General features: G+C 42.5%; 1 protein-coding gene across 9 annotated transcripts in view; it reads right to left on the reverse strand.

The window, feature by feature from the left end:
• The window catches only part of mctp1a (multiple C2 domains, transmembrane 1a), a 576,914-nt gene that overhangs the window by 32,566 nt on the left and 524,278 nt on the right, over positions 1 to 20,070 (reverse strand). For 8 of the 9 annotated variants that reach the window (XM_078565337.1, XM_078565331.1, XM_078565368.1 and 5 more), the window contains one exon: positions 4,609 to 4,718. The exons of the other annotated variant lie outside the window; for it this stretch is intronic. In XM_078565337.1, the coding sequence (XP_078421463.1) occupies positions 4,609 to 4,718 (110 nt within the window). The remainder of the gene's footprint in view (positions 1 to 4,608; positions 4,719 to 20,070) is intronic. 9 annotated transcript variants of the gene reach the window in all.

Raw genomic sequence — 20,070 nt, forward strand, 5'->3', positions numbered from 1 at the left:
ATTCATAAATTCTGTGAAAGTACATCCAAAAACATTTCAACTTGGGCAGTAAGGAAAGTGCAATAAAATTCAACTTTTATCCATTTAGCATGTTGTACTCTGAGGTGTCTCAATACAATTGCAATACACATTTACTATATACATTCAATGTCAAGCATGCAGTCCTGTGGGTTCCAGTGTGTGGAGGGGCAGAAACTTTGGGCATACACGAAGGATCTGATGGGGAGTGCCTTTCTCACCACCAGCCAAGTTACATCTTGGTGCTTATTTGAAAGTTCTGGTGATGAGGTATTCTGCCAAATTACTTTGACAGTCTGCTCAGGGAGCCATCCAATAGGATTCACCATCTGCTTTTCCTGCAGGGCCTTGAGGATGTCACATGCAGACCACTGTCTGATGGATGTGCTCAAAGGTGTTTTTCTGCACAAACCTTTCCACTCCAGAGGCGGGAGGAGCCATTTTAGTTGCCCAAAGGCAGCCTCCCAGTGGCAGACTGGGGGGCCAGTGCTCCAGCCAGGTGTTAAGGCCCTCCCTACCTACCTGGTTGTAGCAGCAGCTGCAGGTTGCCCTGTAGCGGGCTCCCTCCCACCAGTTTTAGTCTGGCTACAAAGCCATTTTTTATTTAAACTTTAAATAAGTTGGAAAGTAGGCATTTCAAAATTGTCACTTACTTTCCATTGCATCCTGGGGCTGTTTTCAAGCTGACAGGCCTCTGATTGGTCCTCCAGCTTCGAGAGCCCGCCCACTGTCCTTAATTAGATGGCAAGCAACCTAACACCCCACACACCCCCTGGCCACTCTAGCCATTAATTTGCTCCTCAGGGGAAAATTCAGTGATTATTTCCCCCACAATGCAGGCTTCTGATCGCCACTTATGCCTGATTGCACAGTTCAGAAGCCCATCGAGAAAATCCTGCCCCAATGTATCCATCAGATGGTAGTTCTTTTGGGCATTCACACATGGGGGTCTGTATTGCAATTTTAAGGCAAAATAGACATTTGTATTACTTACTGTAATCTTTCTTATTAATTAGTTAAAACATGTGTAAGAACATTGCCTACATTTTGCTGGTGTAGGGCATTGTTAGTTAAGCCATGTTCGGGTATGGTTAACAATTTAAAAAAAAATTGCCCACAAAGTTTCTGGAAATGTGAAACGATAACAGTGAGGGAAACAGAGCATTTGAGGCCCTGCTGAACAAGTGACAAACACTGTATCACCATAATAAATGAGAATAAAGAATTGAGAAATAAACAGAGGAAAGACTGAGCAGGAGGGTAGATTAAAGTGGGTGAATTCAATGTCAAATCGGGTAGAGGTAGAGAATAAAAAGGAGGAAAGAAAGATTGGATTAAAAGAGAGAAAAAAAGAGACAGGAAGGAAAAGTAAGATAAAGGCCTGGATTTTCTGGCCCCGCCGTGGGTGGGACCCGCCATGGGCGAGGCGGCGCCCCAGCGAGAAGCCTATTGACTTGTGGCGGGACTGGAAGATCCCGGCGGCGGGCGGGTGTGGAAAATTCCGCTGAAAGTTTTTTTTAAGTTGGACATTTTTAAATCTCCTAACACAATTCACAATCTGAATGAATGAGACGCTGTGCAGAAAATAGTTTACTTTCTGGGCCAGGGAGGTTGACTGGCAGTCATTAATAACTATTATGTCTTAAAGAATAATTATGTTGTTAATTACATACTTAACTCTCCATCAAGAATTTAATGGGCAATTAATGTGCAAATGCAGCTGCTTTATGGGCAGAATCTTCGGCTCGGAGAGCAGGGACGGTCCCCGCTCGCTGACATGTATACCGATGCAGGGTGACATCGGGCGTGCGTCCTGATATCACCGTGCGTCATTTAGATCTTTAGTTTGGCCGGCGCGCAGCGGAGTTGGCTGCACGCCTGCCAAACTGTTAAAGGCCTATTAAGGCCATTTAAAAACAAATTAAAATAATTAAATGAGCTGCCCGTCCAACCTTAAGGTTGGCGGGCAGGCAAAGAGCCCAGGTGGCCTTCGCATTTATCATGAAACCTCATCCACGGGCGGGATGATGTTTCATGAAGGTTTTTAAAGTTTAATAAAAATTTGTAATAAAATTCATTGACATGTCCCAGCTCATGTGACACTGTCACGTGAGGGGACATGTCTTAAACATTTTTTTTTATATATTAATATTTTCCAAAACCAAACTAATCTCCCACAGGCAGCTCCCTGCCTCAGGGAGATTTCTGCGGCCCCGACTCAGCCTACTCCCCCTACCTGCACAGGGAGCACACAGCGCTTCCGGGTGCGTGTCACGCCAGGTGGGCCTTAATTGGCCCGCCCACGTAAAATTGTGGCACACAGCCGATTGTGAGTGACCATCGGCTACGTGCCCGCCCATGCCCATTCCCATCTAACCCCCCCGATGAGGAGAAAATATTCCCCTACGAAAATCACTAGGGACAGGGTTTTGTCCTTGGCAGGGATGCTCGGTGGGGGTGGGTGAGAAGCCGGCCGCCGCTCGCAATTGGCTCCGCACCGCGATTTCATGTTCAGCGCTGCCTGTGCGAGTGGGGAGAGGAGGGCGAGCGCAATCTTCGTGCATTTGCATGAAAGAGCACTTCAATCTCCCTGAGGCATGGAGCTGCCTCAGGGAGATGAAGCGCTGTTTAAAAAAAATAAAGAAAATAAAATTGTCATAAAAATATCCCCTCATGTGACTCTGTCACATGAGCTGGGACATGTTTTTAATTCAAAAATAAAATTGTTATTTGGTGTTTATTTGCTTTAGGAAACCTCATTCCGCCTGTGTATGAGGTTTCCCAAAAAATGTAAAGGCCGCTTTGCCTTTTTGCCTGCCCATTAGGTTGGATGGGCAGCGTAAATTTGAATTTAATTAGCTTCTTAATGGTCTTAATAGGACTTTTAATTGTCGGTGGGCGTGCAGCCGACTCCGGCGCATGCCCGCCAAACGAAATATTGCGAGACTGCGCAATGACTTCGGGATGCTCACCTGATGTAATCGTGCGTTATTTTATGCTCGGGCATGTCAGGCGTGTGCCCACACACCGGGCATAATATTCTTAAGGATTAAGGGGAAGATGCCATTTTTGTGAAGCTAATAGTGGAGCAGTGCAAATTGGCCAGCAACTTGGGCAATTCACATTTCATGTGGTGTCTCTTCCTTGCCACGAGTAGCTAGCTGATATGCACATTAATAATTGCTTGCTGTTCAGACACCATTATGTTTTCAGCAAATTCTGCCCAATGTATTTTTGAAACTTGCATTGTCATCATTATCTGCTCTATGTATAATTGCATAGATCCATTTTCATTATCCATAACAGTTATAATTACAATATTTTCCTCGTACAACATTCCATTCATATAATTTGGTTATATCAGCAAAATTACAAAAAAAACTTTACAGAAACGAAGTAAAACTTTTTTAGCAGACATAAAGGCCTGAATTTTTCCTGCGTTGGGTGCGCTCGGTGGGAACGGGCAGGAGTGGTCGGGAACCCGACCGACGCCCGCGATTGGCTCTGCACCGCTATTTTACGTGGGCGGGCCAATTAAGGCTCACCCGGTGTAATACTCGAGTAGTAGCAAGTGCTAACTGTGCGGGCGGGGGGAGGAGGGTGAATTGGGTCCAGTGCTCTTTCGCGCGCGCTTCAATCCCCCTGAGGCACGGAGCTGCTTCAGGGAGATTGAAGCGCTTTTTAAAAAAATAAATAAAAAGAATAATAATTTAATGAAACATGTCCCCTCATGTGACTGTGTCACATGAGATGAGACATGTTTTTATTTGTGAAAGAAAGTTTTTAATTCCTTTGTAATAGCTTTAGGAAACCTCATCCCTCTCGTGGATGAGGTTTCCTAAAAAACATAAAGGCCACTTGGCCTTTTCGTGTGCCCGCCAACCATTAGGTTGGATGGGCTGTGTTAAATTCATGTTAATTACCTTTTTAATAGCCTTAATAGACCTATCAACTATTGGCGGACATGCCAAACGAAATATCGTGAGAAAGCGTGACGACGTCGGGACACACACCCAAATTCATCACATGTCATTTTGGGTGCCGGCATGTCAAGCCCGCCGCCCACACACCAGCTGTAAAATCCTGGCCATAATTTTCAAAACTCTGACTATAGGGATTTATTAAATAGAAAATAAAACAGTTAAAACTGTTTTTCAAATTCTATAAACCTTTATTATAAGACTTCTGTTAGAACCGTTCTAGTAAGCTTTATGAATTATATTTTATAAACTTGACAGCAAGCTAATTTAGGTCATGTCCTGTTAACAATTACTGAATTATTATTGTATTGTTCTTTGTCTTTTCCCACATGTTTCTTGAAAAACATCCTCGACCGCTAAGGTAAAGGAAAAATTCCACTTTCTATTTCAAAAGCCAGGAGCCATTTATAGGAAAGAGGAATTACACAAGAGTAAGAACTGCAAGTCTTCATTGTAAAAGCTGGCATGTAGAAAGGCAACTAAAGACAGAACCTGATCATTCATCATCCTCAACTGGTGCTTCCAACCAAACATGAAGCATTCTGCACTTTGCCCAGGAAGAAATGTGAGGACCATCACAGAAACAGACAAATGGTGTGGCAGGACTCACTTTTTTACTCTTTCATAAAGGGAAGCCACTTCATCCAGGCCATTCTGGACAGCTACACCCACTTCCTGGAGAGCAGTCAATTTATCCATCAGGCCTTTCCTTTCAGTTTCCTGGCAGAAAAGAACACGATAAATCATGCACTTTATTGTATTGGGATGCAACAAATTTGACAATACAAAGATTCTTGTGATTTTTTTTGGATTTTTTATTATATTAAGAAATAAATCTTGAAAATTAACAACATTTTTGATTGGATATCTTCTCATCAATTGTAGCAGAATGTTAGCTACCTCAGCAAAGCCAACCATCAGAGGAAAAAAGGTTTATTTCATAATGTCTCAAGAATAAAATTAAATAAAAAAGGTTCAATTCAGAATCTTATGCCTTTAGTTATTTTACATTCAAACATTACTCGTTTCACAATTTTTTTGTGTGCTTATGAAGGTGAGGCACCAAACATCGCCCTAAGCAATCGAGTTTTAGGTGTAGAACCTGAGGCATCGATAGCAAACTTAGAACTGTGCAACACCCACACCCTCTACACCTTCCCCCCCCCTCCCCCACATGCTACACTCAAGTTCATTGCCACATGCATTTCTTGGGTATCTGGGGAATAGCGCCCTTAAAATGTTACATTGATATGGTGCATTCTGGCTAATTTTAAAATATGTTTCTTTGATTTGATAAGCTCTTAATCTAAAAAAGGAAAGATAAATGAAATTTTGCTTTGTCCAAATACAGAACACTAACCAGATCTTAATTTTATCAAAACTACATGTACACCCATGGTACCCCCTTCTAAGAGACATTTCCCCTCATCCACAGAGAGACCTTCCCCCTTCACAGAGGCACTACATTCTTTTTCTTCAAGCAATTCTAAAGTAGCCTGGAGAATATTTTATTGTTCATTGCTGGCCAGTAAGTCTCAGAATAGTGTTGATTATTATACCAGTATGAATTTTTCCACTTCCTGTAAGAGTTGTTTTATAGTGACACTTGCTAACTTAGGCCTGAATTTTTGTAAAGACAGTGAGTGTCTCTGGCTTGGCCAAAATGGCCACAAACCCCCAATTCCAGAAGTCCTGCGCCCAAACATGGCACCCACCATTTTCCCTGGGGGGAGGTAGGGAGGGGAAAGTGGGGGGGGAGGAAATGGGGGCTGGTTGTAGTTTGCACATTCGTGGTTCACAGTAGCTGCACATGTTAAAGTGCAACTGCCTTCTCGCTAGTGGGATGTCTAAAACATGACTTGTGGGCTTGCTTTACACTTTTCAGGAGAAGGTCTGAAGCTGCTGGAGTTATTTGGAGAGGTAGGATACCCTTTTGGATAGGTACAGGGACACCTTTGAGAAAGTTAAGGTGCCCTTTGGGAGAGATCAAGTGCCCTTTGGGATTGTTTAAATTAGACATGAATGTGCGTACAAAGTGGAGAAACTCATTGGAACTGTCAAGTTGGCAAGGAAACTGTAAAGCTGTTGAGGCATTTAAATCTCCTGGCCTTTGATTGTTTAAATAAAAATAGTCTGCAGTTCAAAAAAGATTAGTGCTTGTTATTTCAATCTGTCTGTTGACATAAGCCTGAGGGATATTATTTTAGGATTTGTACTGCATGACTGAATCTACAATCTATCATTATCACTATGGGGTGCCTGTCAGTTAACAGTTTGATCGACAGTTCCAATTGGTTGTAAGCTCTTTGAAGTGGGACTATGAATATAAATGCTTGTTTTTGTAAGGGATTAAGCACCTGAATGAATACAAATGTAGTGAATGGGTTTTTAATTAATAAGTGTGTAGATTTTAAATAGCGAAATCATAAATAAGCACTCAGAACTTTATTTTATTTCATCTCAGCATGGTTCATGATGTCTACCCATGGCGGATACCGGGTAAGTTGTCATGGAGCGTTTTAGGGTAAAGGGAGTGGGTAGGGGACAATAAGTTGGCATAGGGGCTATAAAGGGCCATGGAGGGTGGGTAGATGACACTGGTTGGCATGGGGGGTATGAGGGGCCATGGGGGTAGAGTGACACAGCTTGGCATGGAGAGTATGGTAGGCCATGGGGTGAGTAGAGGGGCATAGGGTAGCATGAGTTGGCATGGATGGGGCATGGGGAGTGTGGGGGTGTGGAGATGTGAAAGGTGAAAGCTGGAGGGCTTTTTTTAACAGCATTGACAAAATCCTGAAGCACCAAGGCGGGCCTTTTGCACATCCCACCTCAGCATCCGGCAGCCCCTGTGGCTGCCTCTGAACTCTCTCCAGGGATGGCGGGCCTGACTCCTGTTAACACCTGCCTCCTTCCCCCCAACCCCCAAGGAATGAAAATCTGACTGTCCGGGGCACTTTCTCCCGAGTTGGGTTTACGGAGCCAAGAATTTTTCTGGCTCTGCTCTCTCGATTCAGGAGCAACAACTCAGGCCTTAGTGCCTGTGCGTAGTTTGTATGCTATGGGCTCGCATCCGCCAGGAATTGGGTTGAGTTCCCAAACTTTGCAACTTATGACTTGTCCCTGTAGGAGATGTTGTTCTTCAAAGAACAGTTGCTGTACCAATTTATTGAAGCACCATCACCCTGTACCATAGTAGATCATATCTTCATGATTGCTGAATAGTGAGCTCCCCAACTCAGCTATGCTTTCATCGGTAAACGCTAAAGAGGCCTGTCGCTTCCCTATGGGGGCAAAACTCTCAGGCAGATTTATTCTGAGGAACAAGGAAGCCACAAACAGTGGGAAGAACTTAAAAATGCAGATGTCTCAAAAATACAAAAAGAACAGCTGAAATTCACGACTGTAATGTTTGATTAATTTCATAGGATTTGTTATAAAGGGATTTGAAATGGTTCCTTGAATGTGAGGGTGAATTTTGTCCCATGAAATGACCTTTAACTTTAGCAGCTATGATAACACCAGCAACAACATGTCAGTACAAATCACTATTTGTGATACAAAACACATTGAAACCTTCCAATGCAAAAGCAGATTCATGCTACTACAATTGGAAGGAGAGTCTGAAATGTGGCTTGCTTTATCAATGTGGTGTGTAACATCTGTTAAAATCTCCCTTTTGTTACTTATGTACAAAAGTGAATGAGGCAGAGTTCAACCATTAAAAGAGCTTGACAATTGGCTGTTAAATTCATTTTTGGTCTGTTGGTGTTGCAAACTCTTGCAAAGCTGTCATTTTTGCATAATTTCATTCCACTTAGCTCTGCAAAAAGCCAAAAACTGAGAAAAATTGCAAACAAAGATTGCTGGTCCATTTGAATTATTATCCTCCCTACTCACACACAGTAAAACTTGGTACAGTCTTCGAACCTTCGTTTTTGTGGGTTTAACTTGGTAAAAAGCTAATAAAATTTCAAGGTTCTTACCCCAGTGCCCTCACAAATCTTTTTTTTCATGAAAAACAGGCTACTGTTTGAAAATGCAATTAAAATTGTGTTAAATGGTGTAATCTAGAACATAAGAAAAGCCAAGGATAGGAAAAGGGTTCAAAGGGTTCAGTTCATCAAAGTCCTTCTCTTGTCCATTCTTCCATTACGGCAGTCGACTGCTATATGATGCCTTTAATGCTTTTGCTTCTACTTCACAAGTTTTTCAAAACATGCATCATTACTTGAGCAAAGAATTTCTACCAATATCTGTTTTAAATTTATTTTTCATGAATGTATGCCCTCTGCACCCACTTTTCTGGTTTAATTTGAGGTTAATATCTTAGAAATTTGTTCAGGCCTATTATTAGGCCTGAAATAGTTAGCACACTAGGAGCACAGACAGAAGCTGGAGACTCAAGGCTTGCTTATATTTCAGGTTTCATCAACATGTTTCCCATCAGCTGTGGGCACCTGCTGTGCCTTCTGAGACTGCCTCACTGGCAGTGGCCTTCAGGGAAGCTCTGGGGATTGGGAGATCTTTGTGGTCCTCCTAGCTCCAGTTGAAGATAAGTATATATAATGTGCCACTTTGCTGATGGCCGCAGGAAGATCTGCATGGAGAATGCTTCTTCTCTCAGTACTGACTAAGGAAAGGGATACGGAAGCAGGTATTAATCCCCTCATTTTCATATGCATATCCATGGCCTCGAGGGACACCTGAACATGGCCTGGCCAAAATGTGATCAGAAGTATTTTAGATGTCCTTGGAGCATAGGATATAGCCCCACAATATTGTTCCTCCATTTCATGCTCAGAAAATAGGTGAAATAGTGTCCAATTTCCTGGCCCAATTTTTTATTTATCCTCATTTAATATTTTATATACTTAAGGTCCACTCTTAACTGAATCAAACCAAAACTTCTAAGTGCAGATTATTCAATACTTCTTCCAGACTACTCTACTGTTCAAAACATACATACCAACATTACATTAGCATGGAGTTTGAGAGCTAAATTTTCCGATCAGTGTTACTTTAATGCTAATATTAATCTCTGTACCTTTAAACAAAATAATAATCAGAAACCATTGGCCTGAAAATGACATTTTTTCCTATTAATTCCAGTTCCTGTTGAAGCCTCCTTCTTCTAATTCAATTTCATCCAATATATAATTGGGGCACATGTTTTTTGACCAAAGTGCATGACTTTATACTTTTCTTGACATGCTACAATGTGAACATTAATTGTTATCTGTGCCCCTACACCCCACATTACACAATTGATCTAAGTCCTTTTGTAGATCTTTGCAACCCCTGCACCTGCTTTTGTCCATTTTGCCTTCAGTAAAATGGCAAGTTTTACTTTTGCTATTCAGATCCTTTACATAAAATAGGAGCACCAATTTGAATCTGACTTTCTTTCTTAAATTGATTGAAATTTGAGTTTTAAAAAGTTTTGTTGGGAGAGTTAAAACATGTATCTGTGTAATTCTAATGCCTAAGTCATTAGAGTAAAAAGAAAGTTAAAAACAAGATGCATTGGTTAAAAAACAACATAGGGCTGAACTTTTTTTCCCCATAAAAAGGGAGAATTGCCTACTAATGAAATCACGGGAAAGAATAGCTCTAAAGATCTGATTTCAGAGAATTTAACTTTGTTAGTGATTGATTAACTCCACAGAAAAATAGCCAATCTCCTGTTTTCAATGAAGAGGAATTTTACTCCAATCTGCGACTAGTACACTTTAGGTCATTAATTACTGATGAAATGATTTACTTTGCTGCAGCTATACATATTGGCAATTACTGAAATTACCAAAGTAATGTTGCATCATCTTAAAATGCAGATAAATAATGCAGCTTCTATTAATGCTTTAAGAAGTAATATAGTCCTTGTTCTTAGTAAGAAGAAAATTCATTTGTAATATATAATGTAATATACATCGGCCAGGATTTCCTGGTCGGCGAGCGAGGCCCCCTCGCCGACGCGTAAAATGACGTCGGGCGGAACTCCCGATGTCACCCCACCCCATTTCAATTTTCAGGTAGGCGGGGGCTCAGCAGAATCAGCTGTGCGCCCGCCGACCTGTCAATGGCTAATTGAGGCCATTGACAAATTCATTAAAGTAATTAGTGGACCTGCCCATCCAACCTTAAGGTTGCCGGGAAGGCCGGGAGCCCTGGTGGGCATTAGAAAAAGCATAAAACCTCATCAACGGGTGGGATGAGGTTTCATGTAGGTTTTAAAAAATGTAATAAAAGTATATTTGAAAGTGATGGACATGCCCCAAACTCATGTGACAGTGTCACAGGAGGGAACATGTCAGGGAATTTTTTTTTTCTATTTTTAGGATTTTTTATTGTGGATCCGATCTCCCTGAGGCAGCACTTAGCCTCAGGGAGATGAGTGCGCTCTTTCATGCGCATACGCGAAAGAACACGCGCTTGGCTCAGGGAAGCGCATAGTGCTTCCTGGTGGACCTTAACTGGCCCGCCCACGTAAAATGGCAGCGCATCCCTGATCGGGGGCGCCGATCGGAGGCGCGCCTCCACACGCCAACTCCTAAACTCCCCCCCCCCCCCCCCCGATGGGGGGAAAATTCTGCCCATTGGGTAGAATTTTACCAATGGCGGGCGGGCTGGGCGGGGGCAGGCGCAGAGCCTATTGCCTACCACGATCGGCTGCGCGCCGCCATTTTACGCAGGCGGGCCAATTAAGGCCCGTCAAGCGTGACGTCTGCCAGGCAGTGCTACCTGTGTGGGCAGGGGGAGGAGGGAGGATTAGGGCCTGTGCTCTTTCGCGCATGTGCGCAAAAGAGCGCAGCAATCTCCCTGAGACATGGAGCTGCCTCAGGGAGGTTAAGTGGGTAATAAAAGTTTTTTAAAAATAAAGTAAAAAATTATTTAAACATGTCCCCACATGAGCTGGAACATGTTTGTGAAGTTGACAACATTTATTTACTAATTTTATAAAACCTTCAGGAAACTTCATCCTGCCCATGGATGAGGTTTCCTGGAAAACGTGAAGGCCGCTTGGGCTCTTCGCCTGCCCACCAACCTTAAAGTTGGATGGGCAACATTGTTAGTAGGGTAAATGCCTTTTTTAATGGCCTTAATAGGCCGTTGACAGTTCGGCCGGCGTGCACCTGCCAAATGCAATATCGAAATGATGCGCGATGATGTTGGGACACACGCCTGACGTCATCTCGCGTCATTTTACGCGTTGGTGTGGGAGGCCCGCCCCCGCACACTGACGGCAATATTCTGCCCATAGATGCTGCTGTAATGATGTCTAAAAATTAAGTATGAAAACTTTCCCTTTAATTCAAACATTGCCAGTAAATCTGCAAGCTATTCTTGTGGTCTTGCTGTCCTCTGGCACCAAGTGTAGAATATTGCAGAATAAGTTACTTTATCTGCTGGAATAAATATTAATGGGCAAACATTAGTCAGATCTGGTGCTTATTTTCACTTTCTATAATCTTTGTGGTGAATCTTTGAGAAAATGTTCAAACTGACAATATTCAAAGATAAATAGGAAACCACATTGTAGGAACCTGAGGCTGTTTCTTTTTACAAGTGTATTAGAAGTACAAGACAGGCCTGCATTCTTCTTACAAGTGCATCTGTTTTGAATTAGGCCTGTGTAAGGTTATTCAAAATTTCAGCAGAGCTCTGAAGAAATTTGTTGACATTTTCTGCACAAACCATAGACAAAATAGCACAGGAAAGAGGAGGCGGTCAGTGGGATCAGAGTTCGACTTTACTTAAACCAATTCCACATGCCCCACAAACCATTAGCTGTTTTCTATTTCCTGTGCTGAAGGCTGATAGAAAAAATAATCTAGACAGTGAAGAACCCTGGTTGTTTTCCTTCGGCAAACTGCTCTGTTAGCAAATAGAATTCATAAAGCAACTTTGAACAACTATGGCCCTCACTAATACAGCCTGAAACACAACTAGTGTTTCCTTTTGATTCCAAGATGGCTGGTAAATGGAATTAATTTCAACACTTTCTGGCTACAATAGGAAGTTTCTGGAAATAATCATCAGCCTAATACAGAAGTGGGTATATTCGACAGCTGCTTAAATTACATTTCATTTCCATGATTGTGTTTTCTTTTACTAACAGGTTTTAGTAATCATTGCGCCAAATATGGCTGTCATTCCAACTGTTTCAAATTAAATATTAAAAAAAACTATTAAGAAAACGTTTATGTAGAGATTAGTAACCTGAGCAAATGGGTTAATGATTTAAAGAATATTGGGGCAAAATCAGATACCCCAAAAACAGGAGCGGGGATTGTGATGTATGGTTAACCCATGCCTGTTCACTCTGATGCAGAACATGCAAACTCTCTGCTGCCTGCTCATTTACTTGATTGTAAATTGCAGTCAGTGAAAAATGCACTGTTGAGTGGCTGAGCAGGGAAACAAAATCATGAGAGGTTGGCATATGGTCAAGCTAGTCCGTGATACTCTGTATGCGGTGAGTCACTGGCAAGAGTGGCCTGCAGCCAAGGCGGGGAAAAGAGGAGTGCAGGTGTCAGTTTGTCAGAGGGCAAGATTGCACACAAGTTCTGTTGCAGAAGACTCAGTGAAGGACTTCGATGGGGCAGCTTAGAGAAAAAAGCTGATAGGTGTGCACACAGGAATGCTTGGTGCATTGTCAGGCTTGCCAAAAAGCTTGTGGTCACTGTCTGGAAGCATTGAGGAATCAGGCACCAATCTTGCACATGTCTTTGTGTGGTGCTTGGAGTCCCTCCTTTCCAGAGTGGAAGTGGTGGTCAATTCTGTGAGAACAACTGCAGACCCAATCATAATGTCTCAGCTTCCATTTTAGCACAAGCAGAAGTTAACCATCATCTGAGTGCTGCAGTGGCAGCTCAGACTGGAGTTATGCAAGCTCAGCTTGCTGCCATGAACAATCCAAATACTACCATCATGGCAGCGATACCAATGCTAAAAGGGGTTTGTGGGCTCTCACAGTAGTCCAATGATCTGACGTCCAGCAGATTACTAGCATTGTTAGAGTACTGCCCTGGGGGAGTGGCAGTGGCTCCAGGGAACATGAACCTGTTGTACTCTTGCACGGATGATAGTATTTATTCTCTCACCAGTGTTATTCCCCCAGTGTCCTGTCAGCCAGATTGCCCATACAGAAGTGGAGCAGTCTGCAGCCAAGAGATGCATGAGGTCATCCTGCAAGGCCATCTGCAGTCACCCCCACTGAAAATCAGCAGTTTACCAGCAACCATGTTGCAGTCACTGGGGGTAGCACTGTGTAGGCGTACTCAGTTAGCCATATGGAAGACAGACACTGAAGAAATACACAATGGTGATTAGTTGAATTTTGTATGGTCTGTTTGATAAAGTTAGTTTGGAATGTTTGTTTTGTGGGGACTTTAATTTCAGAACTGTTTTCATGTGAATACTGTGATGAACCGTAAAAGAGGGGTGATAAGGTGTGGGACTTCTGTTGAATGGGGAATTGGGATTGCTTTCTCTGGTACTGCAGTCGGATAAGCTGATCATATGAACATACAAATAGGAGCTGCAGTAGGCCGCTCAGCCCCTTTGGGCCTGCACCACCATGCAATAAAATCATGACTGGTCAGATTGTAACCTCAAATCCACATTCCCACCTACCCCTAATAATCTTTCACCCCCTTGCTTATCAAGAATCTATCTATCTTTGCCTTAAAAATATTCAAAGGCTCTGCTTCCACCATCTTTTGAGGAAGAGTTCCAAAGACTCACAACCCCCTGAGAGAAAAAAAATTCTCCTCATCTCTGTCCTACATGGGCGATCCCTTAATTTTAAACAGTGGCCCCTAGTTCTAGATTCTCCCACAAGAAGAAACATCCTCTCCACATCCACCCTGTCAAGACCACTCTATATGTTTCAATCAAGTCGTCTCTTACTCTTCTAAACTCCAGCGAATACAAGTTTAGCCTGTCCAACCTTTCCTCATTAGAAAATCTGCCCATTCCAGGTATTAGTCTGGTAAACGTTCTCTGAACTGCTTCTGATGTATTTACATCCTTCCTTAAATAAGGAGATCAACACCATAGACAGTGCTCCAGATGTGGTCTCACCAATACACTGTATCAATGAAACATAACCTCCCTACTTTTGTATTCAATTCCCCTCGCAATAAACGATAAAATTCTATTAGTTTTTCTAATTAATTGCTGTACCTGCATGCTAGCCTTTTGTGATTCATGGGGTGGAATCATCCCAGATTTGCACTAAGTGCGGTAGCGGGCATGAAAAAAGATGTTTTACCCGTCAGCCGCAATGGCTGGTTTTTGCGCTATATCATCTGCTTCCCACCTCATTAATTATGCAGCCACAGGAAACATGCTGTCTCGCTGGCAGGCAGCCGCTGACTCGTCCGCCACGCCGTTACCTCACCGTTACCTCACTCCTGGTGCCATATCTAAACAGCAGCCGTGCACACAGTTCACAATGTTTGCAGCCCAGGACTGCTCCAGTGAAGACATGGCCCTGAAAGCCAAGAAAAGTTCAATGACCTGTCACTGGAATGTCTTTTGGAGGCTCGTCATGATGTCCCCCACCACCCTGCTGGCTGCAGGAGGTCCAGCAATTTCATCACTCCGGCTTGGAAGGCAGTGGCAGTGGTGGTCAGTGCCAACGCAACACAGAAGAGGTTGACCATCCCATGTGGAAACAGAATGAATGATCTCAACTATGCCGCCAGAATAAGGCAACCATCTCATCACTCTAAACTCTCAAACTCACAAGGCCATCACACATTCACTGGCATCTCACTCACTGCCAGCTCAAGGGACATTACCACTCACTCTGTCTCACACACGCCCTCATATCTCCATCTGGCCTTATTTCCTCTGGAGACTGCCTCCTCAGCCCTCAACACCTTGAGGCCACTTACACAGATGAACATGTGCCCCCACATGCACCCTGGGATACCCCACTTCCCCAGTGCAGACTTTGCCCTGCAGCTTCTTTCCTTGCCTGAGGCTACTTCTCCCCCTTCCTCAAGGAAGCCCTAGCCCTGCAGCAGTTGAAAAGCCACCCCTGCCTTACGGCTACCCTGGTAGGTAGAGACCTGCCCATGAGCCCTCCTAAAAGTGATGCGGTGCTGTTTGTGAAGCCTGGCGCTGATGACCACAAGTGCTGCCCGAAGCAAACAAACCTTGAAGTCCCGTGCTCGCCAGGTGTACGTCGCTTATGTACAGTTGTGAAACACGTCAGCGTGCAATCACACCAATGTGCCCAGATGATCCAGCATGGGGGTATGATTCCGGCGAGGAGGGCTTATAATGAATTGCTAAAGTATTGAAATTAGGTTCCCAACGTGTGGCGGTGGGAAAAGTGGCCTACCATTGATGGGTGGAGTGGGTGATTGCAAACTGGTTTCTTAACGGCGTAAAATAGATTTTTGGCCTTCTCGCTATATTGTCCACCCATACCCACCATGATGCCTGCCAGCAATGGGAGTGGAAAATTCCAGCATGCACTAGGACACCCAGATCCCTCTGCATCTCAGAGCTCTGCAATCCCTCGCCATTTAGATAGTATGCTTCCTTTTTACTTTTCCTGCCAAAATGGACAATTTCATGCTTTCCCACATTATACTCCATTTTCCAGATCTTTGCCCACTCATTTAACCTATCTATATCCCTTTGTAGCCTCCTCACGTCCTCTTTGCATGTTACTATCCTACCTATCTTTGTGTCATCAGCAAATTTAACAATCATACCCTCAGTCCCTTCATCCATGTCATTTATTTAAATTGTAAAACATTGAGGCCCCAGCACTGATCCCTGTGCACACCACTTGTTACATCTTGCCAAACAGAAAAAAACCCATTTATGCCTACCCTCTCTTTCCAGTTAGCTAGCCAATCTTCTATCCGTGCCAATATATTACCCCCTACACCATGAGCTTTTATTGTTTGCAATAACCTTTGATGTGGCACCTTATCGAATGCCACCTGGAAATCTAAATATAGTACACCCCCTGGTTCCCCTTTATCCACAGCATTTGATACTTCTTCAAAGAACTCTAATAGATTGGTTAAACATGGCAACATGACATAAAGGCTCTAAACATTGACGGTCGGACCTGGAGTCACTAGTTGGTGAAAGAAGGAAATGGCAACACCTCCTGTAGACTGGTGTGCATTACCACAATGGCCGGTGGCTGCAGTGGCTCGGCAACATGTACCAATCCAAAAAACAAAAATCCACAGCATCACATGAAAGCATTATGTGCAGAATTTGTGGCAAATTCTGCCTCTCAAGGATTGGCCTTCACAGCCATCAGCAAAGGTGCACCAAATGAAGACACCCAACTGAAACGGATTGTTTATTGCATGTTTGTTATCTCTTGTCGATGGAAGGATGTCATCAACAGCCAATAGATATCAACCAGCAACTAACTTGAAAGTGGTTAATGATCCCCTTAAATACCACTGGTGGCTGGGGGACGGGGTAGATTCCTTTCTGCTGCTGAGCACACATTCAGCCATGCAAGATTAAGAAAAGGCATTAGCTGGAGCACGACTAGAGTCAAATTAGCATTACACACTAACTTAACATCATGTTCTGCATATTCTGTACATTTCTTGTGTACACCCTTAGCACTGCCAACCTACCTCTCATGGGTGTTCCATTACTGATTACTTTAATTTACCTAATTTACCTTTATCAAAGCCCAGGGCATGTGAAGTACATAACCAACATGTACAGCGTCAGATGTGGGTTTAGGAATCAAGATTTATTTTGTGTAGCTCACATAATGATTGCACATTTATTTCACTTACCCAGCAGTGCATTTACTTTATATGTTGTATGCACTTTATGGACTGGTAACTTGGAATTTGTACAGTTATACTATGTACACTTTTATGACCAGAATTTATTTGCCATGACAAACATGAGAAGTTTAAACCTTTCAGCTTCCTCCGGCCCTTTACTTTTTCTGGAAAACAGTTCCCATGAAGAATGTTAGCATATTCTTTATTTTATTCTTAATTCTAAAGCAAATATTCCATAAATTGAATTTGTTTGGAATCACTGGACTCAAATATTTGGTCCAAACAAATTAATCTTCAGAACAATGAAACCTTATTTCATAGCTGTCAGGGGAGCAAAATGTAGATTGGCGTCAAGTGAATCAGCCTGTGGTTGTAAAGTTACGTCAATGAATCTTCTGCACCAAGATTGTTAAGCTGTGCCACACTGTACTAAATGGGTGTGAACATCATGGAACTCACTACTAATAATGGCGGACGTATGTGGGAATCAAGGCTTGTAATGAGGATTCAGTACATGTAAATAATATATTTAAAAATATGCTTACAATTTTTTTGTCATTGTATGTTTAATTTGCTGTTTGTTTTGAAACAAATGTTACTTTAAGGAACAGGGTGTGGGGACTGTAATAGTAGAGGAATTTTAGGTCTGGATGGTTATGAACTAGGTGCAGGTCAATGGGACTAGCGGAATAATATTTCGGCACAGACTAGAAGGGCCGAATGGCCTGTTTTCTGTGCTGTAGTGTTCTATGGTTCTATGATTAAGTAATTTTTTCCAACAGATTAATTGTTTTGTCCATATCAAAAATATCATACCGGAACATTTATGTCATTGGTGTCATTATGCCATAATTCACTCTTGTCCTGCTCAGACCCTCTCCCACAAACACCTTCCAGCACCTTCTCTAGCCCGAATGCACCTCCCCTTTAAGAGGTGCAGTTTGGCTTTAAGTAGTGCTAGTTTTGCATAAACTTAGTCATGCAGCCACACATAGTGTGTTTAGCATTGGCTGCATGCTGCAACTGTGCAAATTAACAGGCAGCACAAAGTTGCCAGTAGGTTAATCTCACATTGTAATTCCTGTGTCCATTTTCAGGGTTTGTAGTCAATGATAATGCATGAATGTGACACTTCAGGCATTGCATTCCCTGCTTTACTGTAAGGGCCAATATCTTCACCTATTATGAGATGTGTGACAGCTTCTCTTGTATATTGTCTCTGCCACCCTTAACTGATATTGAAAGCTCTCATGTGGGCTGTTACATCCCTGATCTTGGCAGTCTACCATTCTTCAGCATGATGTGTTAATATTCTCACATGCAGTGTCACTGATCTGCATGTCTATGTTTGTGGAATCTTATTAGGGTGCATTCCATGCTGCAAGTTTTTAACTGTAAGAGAATTTGGTCAGGTGCAAATTCAACTATAAAGCTCAGAAGGTAATATTCTCCAGTCTAACAAACACTTCAGAATTCATATCAACTGTGTAAAGTAATTTAAATTCCCTACACATCTGGATCATCATTAATGCATAATGTAAAATATGTTTATTTTCTGTTAATCTACTGTCCCTCAAAATCAATAAAAGATTGTAAAACTATCACACCACTAACATGACATTTCTACCTTCATGCATATGCCAACTTCATGAACTTTTCACCTTACAGCTCATAACATTACCAGAACTACCTCACTAAATTACTGCCTTGTAACTCACTGCCCGGCATTTATTATTCTATTGCCATTTATTACTGAACATGAACTGGAACATAAGCTGCATTAGCCACTCATTACTCAAAAGGAACTTTTTGTTTTGCAAAGACACACATAAAAGAGATGAAATATTGCTGTGGAGAACTGCTGAAGCAATTGCCCTCACCTTTGCCAATAAAATTAGTATTAATGTGCCAGAAACCTCAGTGCAATTTCAGAGAATGCCGCATATTAAGATTACCCACAGGCTTATTACTATACGAATCAGCGTTTTTAAGGTCACATTGTAATGTGCCCAAAAACATTCATCAATATGAAACACACACAATCTCCTGACAACTTTTAGGACAACCTAACCTTGCTCATTTATTCTTCACCACGTCGTTAAAAGGACAGATGTTCTACATGTATTAAAAATAACACTAGCAATATACATTCTCAACAAATGCCATTCCTTTCACTTGTTCTATATGGATGGTGTAATGGCACCTTTCAAGCAATTAAATGTATTGTCTGTCAATCCTTTCACAAGGCAGCTGTGCAACAGCACGTCATTACAAAATACGCTAGCCATTAATGCTAATTTTATTGACAGAGGTGAGGAGACTTAGTTAAGTAAGCAGTAAGGAAGATTAATACAAAATAATTCACCTTATGTGAGATTTTAAAAGCCCACTTTTCCCCATTCTTCAAGCTATTTGACTGAATGAGATTGCATGCTATATATAATCACATACTTTATCTCACATTTAAAAGACTTGCAGTTTATCACAAGTCAGTTAACAGAGTAAATTCACAAAATGGTGAAAGCAATCACTACTTGTTTAATCACTGCAAGAAGTGAATCTACACAGTCACCCAATTAGCTCACTTCCCAGTGATGGGCGAGTTCATACTTGTATTACCAAGCCATCCCATACCTCTTGAAAGGAAGATGCTATTTGCACTTTAGCACACAATCTGGAAATTCAACTTAAAGCAAATGAAGATAGATTCACACCTTAATCAGTATCACCATTAGCCATCTCACTTCAGTAATTGTTCAGTATTTTAAATCACAGTAATCTAAGTGATTCAGCTATTGCAAATACAAGTGAAATTGGAAAAATTGTGATAGCAACTCAGGAAGTGTTTGGCCTTTCTATATTATTCATACAAATGTTTGAGAGATGCAGGAGTACTTTAGCAGTACATTTAAAGCAATACTAGTAAGCAAATGTCAAAAGAGTGCAGAAATCACAAAATCCAGCTACTGTAGATGCAAACACTAATGGCAGAATTTTCTGCCTGTCGGGCGGGCGGAGCGGGAGCGGGTGCGGACGCCATCGCTGCCCGCATCGGGTCCGTGCCACCATTTTACGCAGGCTGGCCAATTAAGGCCCACCCAGGGTGAATCACGGCTCCCAAGGACAGCGGGAGTGGGCGGGCGGCAGCGGGACTGCCATGACCACTGGGTCCAATGGCGACCTGGCGGCCTGTGTTAAAAAGTTGCTGCAGCTTTTCAAAGGCTGTGAATCATGGCCAGTGGAAGGACTTCCCAGGGTGCTGCTGATGAGCAGGCCAGGCA

The sequence above is a fragment of the Cetorhinus maximus genome, chromosome 2 (assembly GCF_964194155.1).
Source record: "Cetorhinus maximus chromosome 2, sCetMax3.hap1.1, whole genome shotgun sequence".
Classification (NCBI taxonomy): domain Eukaryota; kingdom Metazoa; phylum Chordata; class Chondrichthyes; order Lamniformes; family Cetorhinidae; genus Cetorhinus; species Cetorhinus maximus.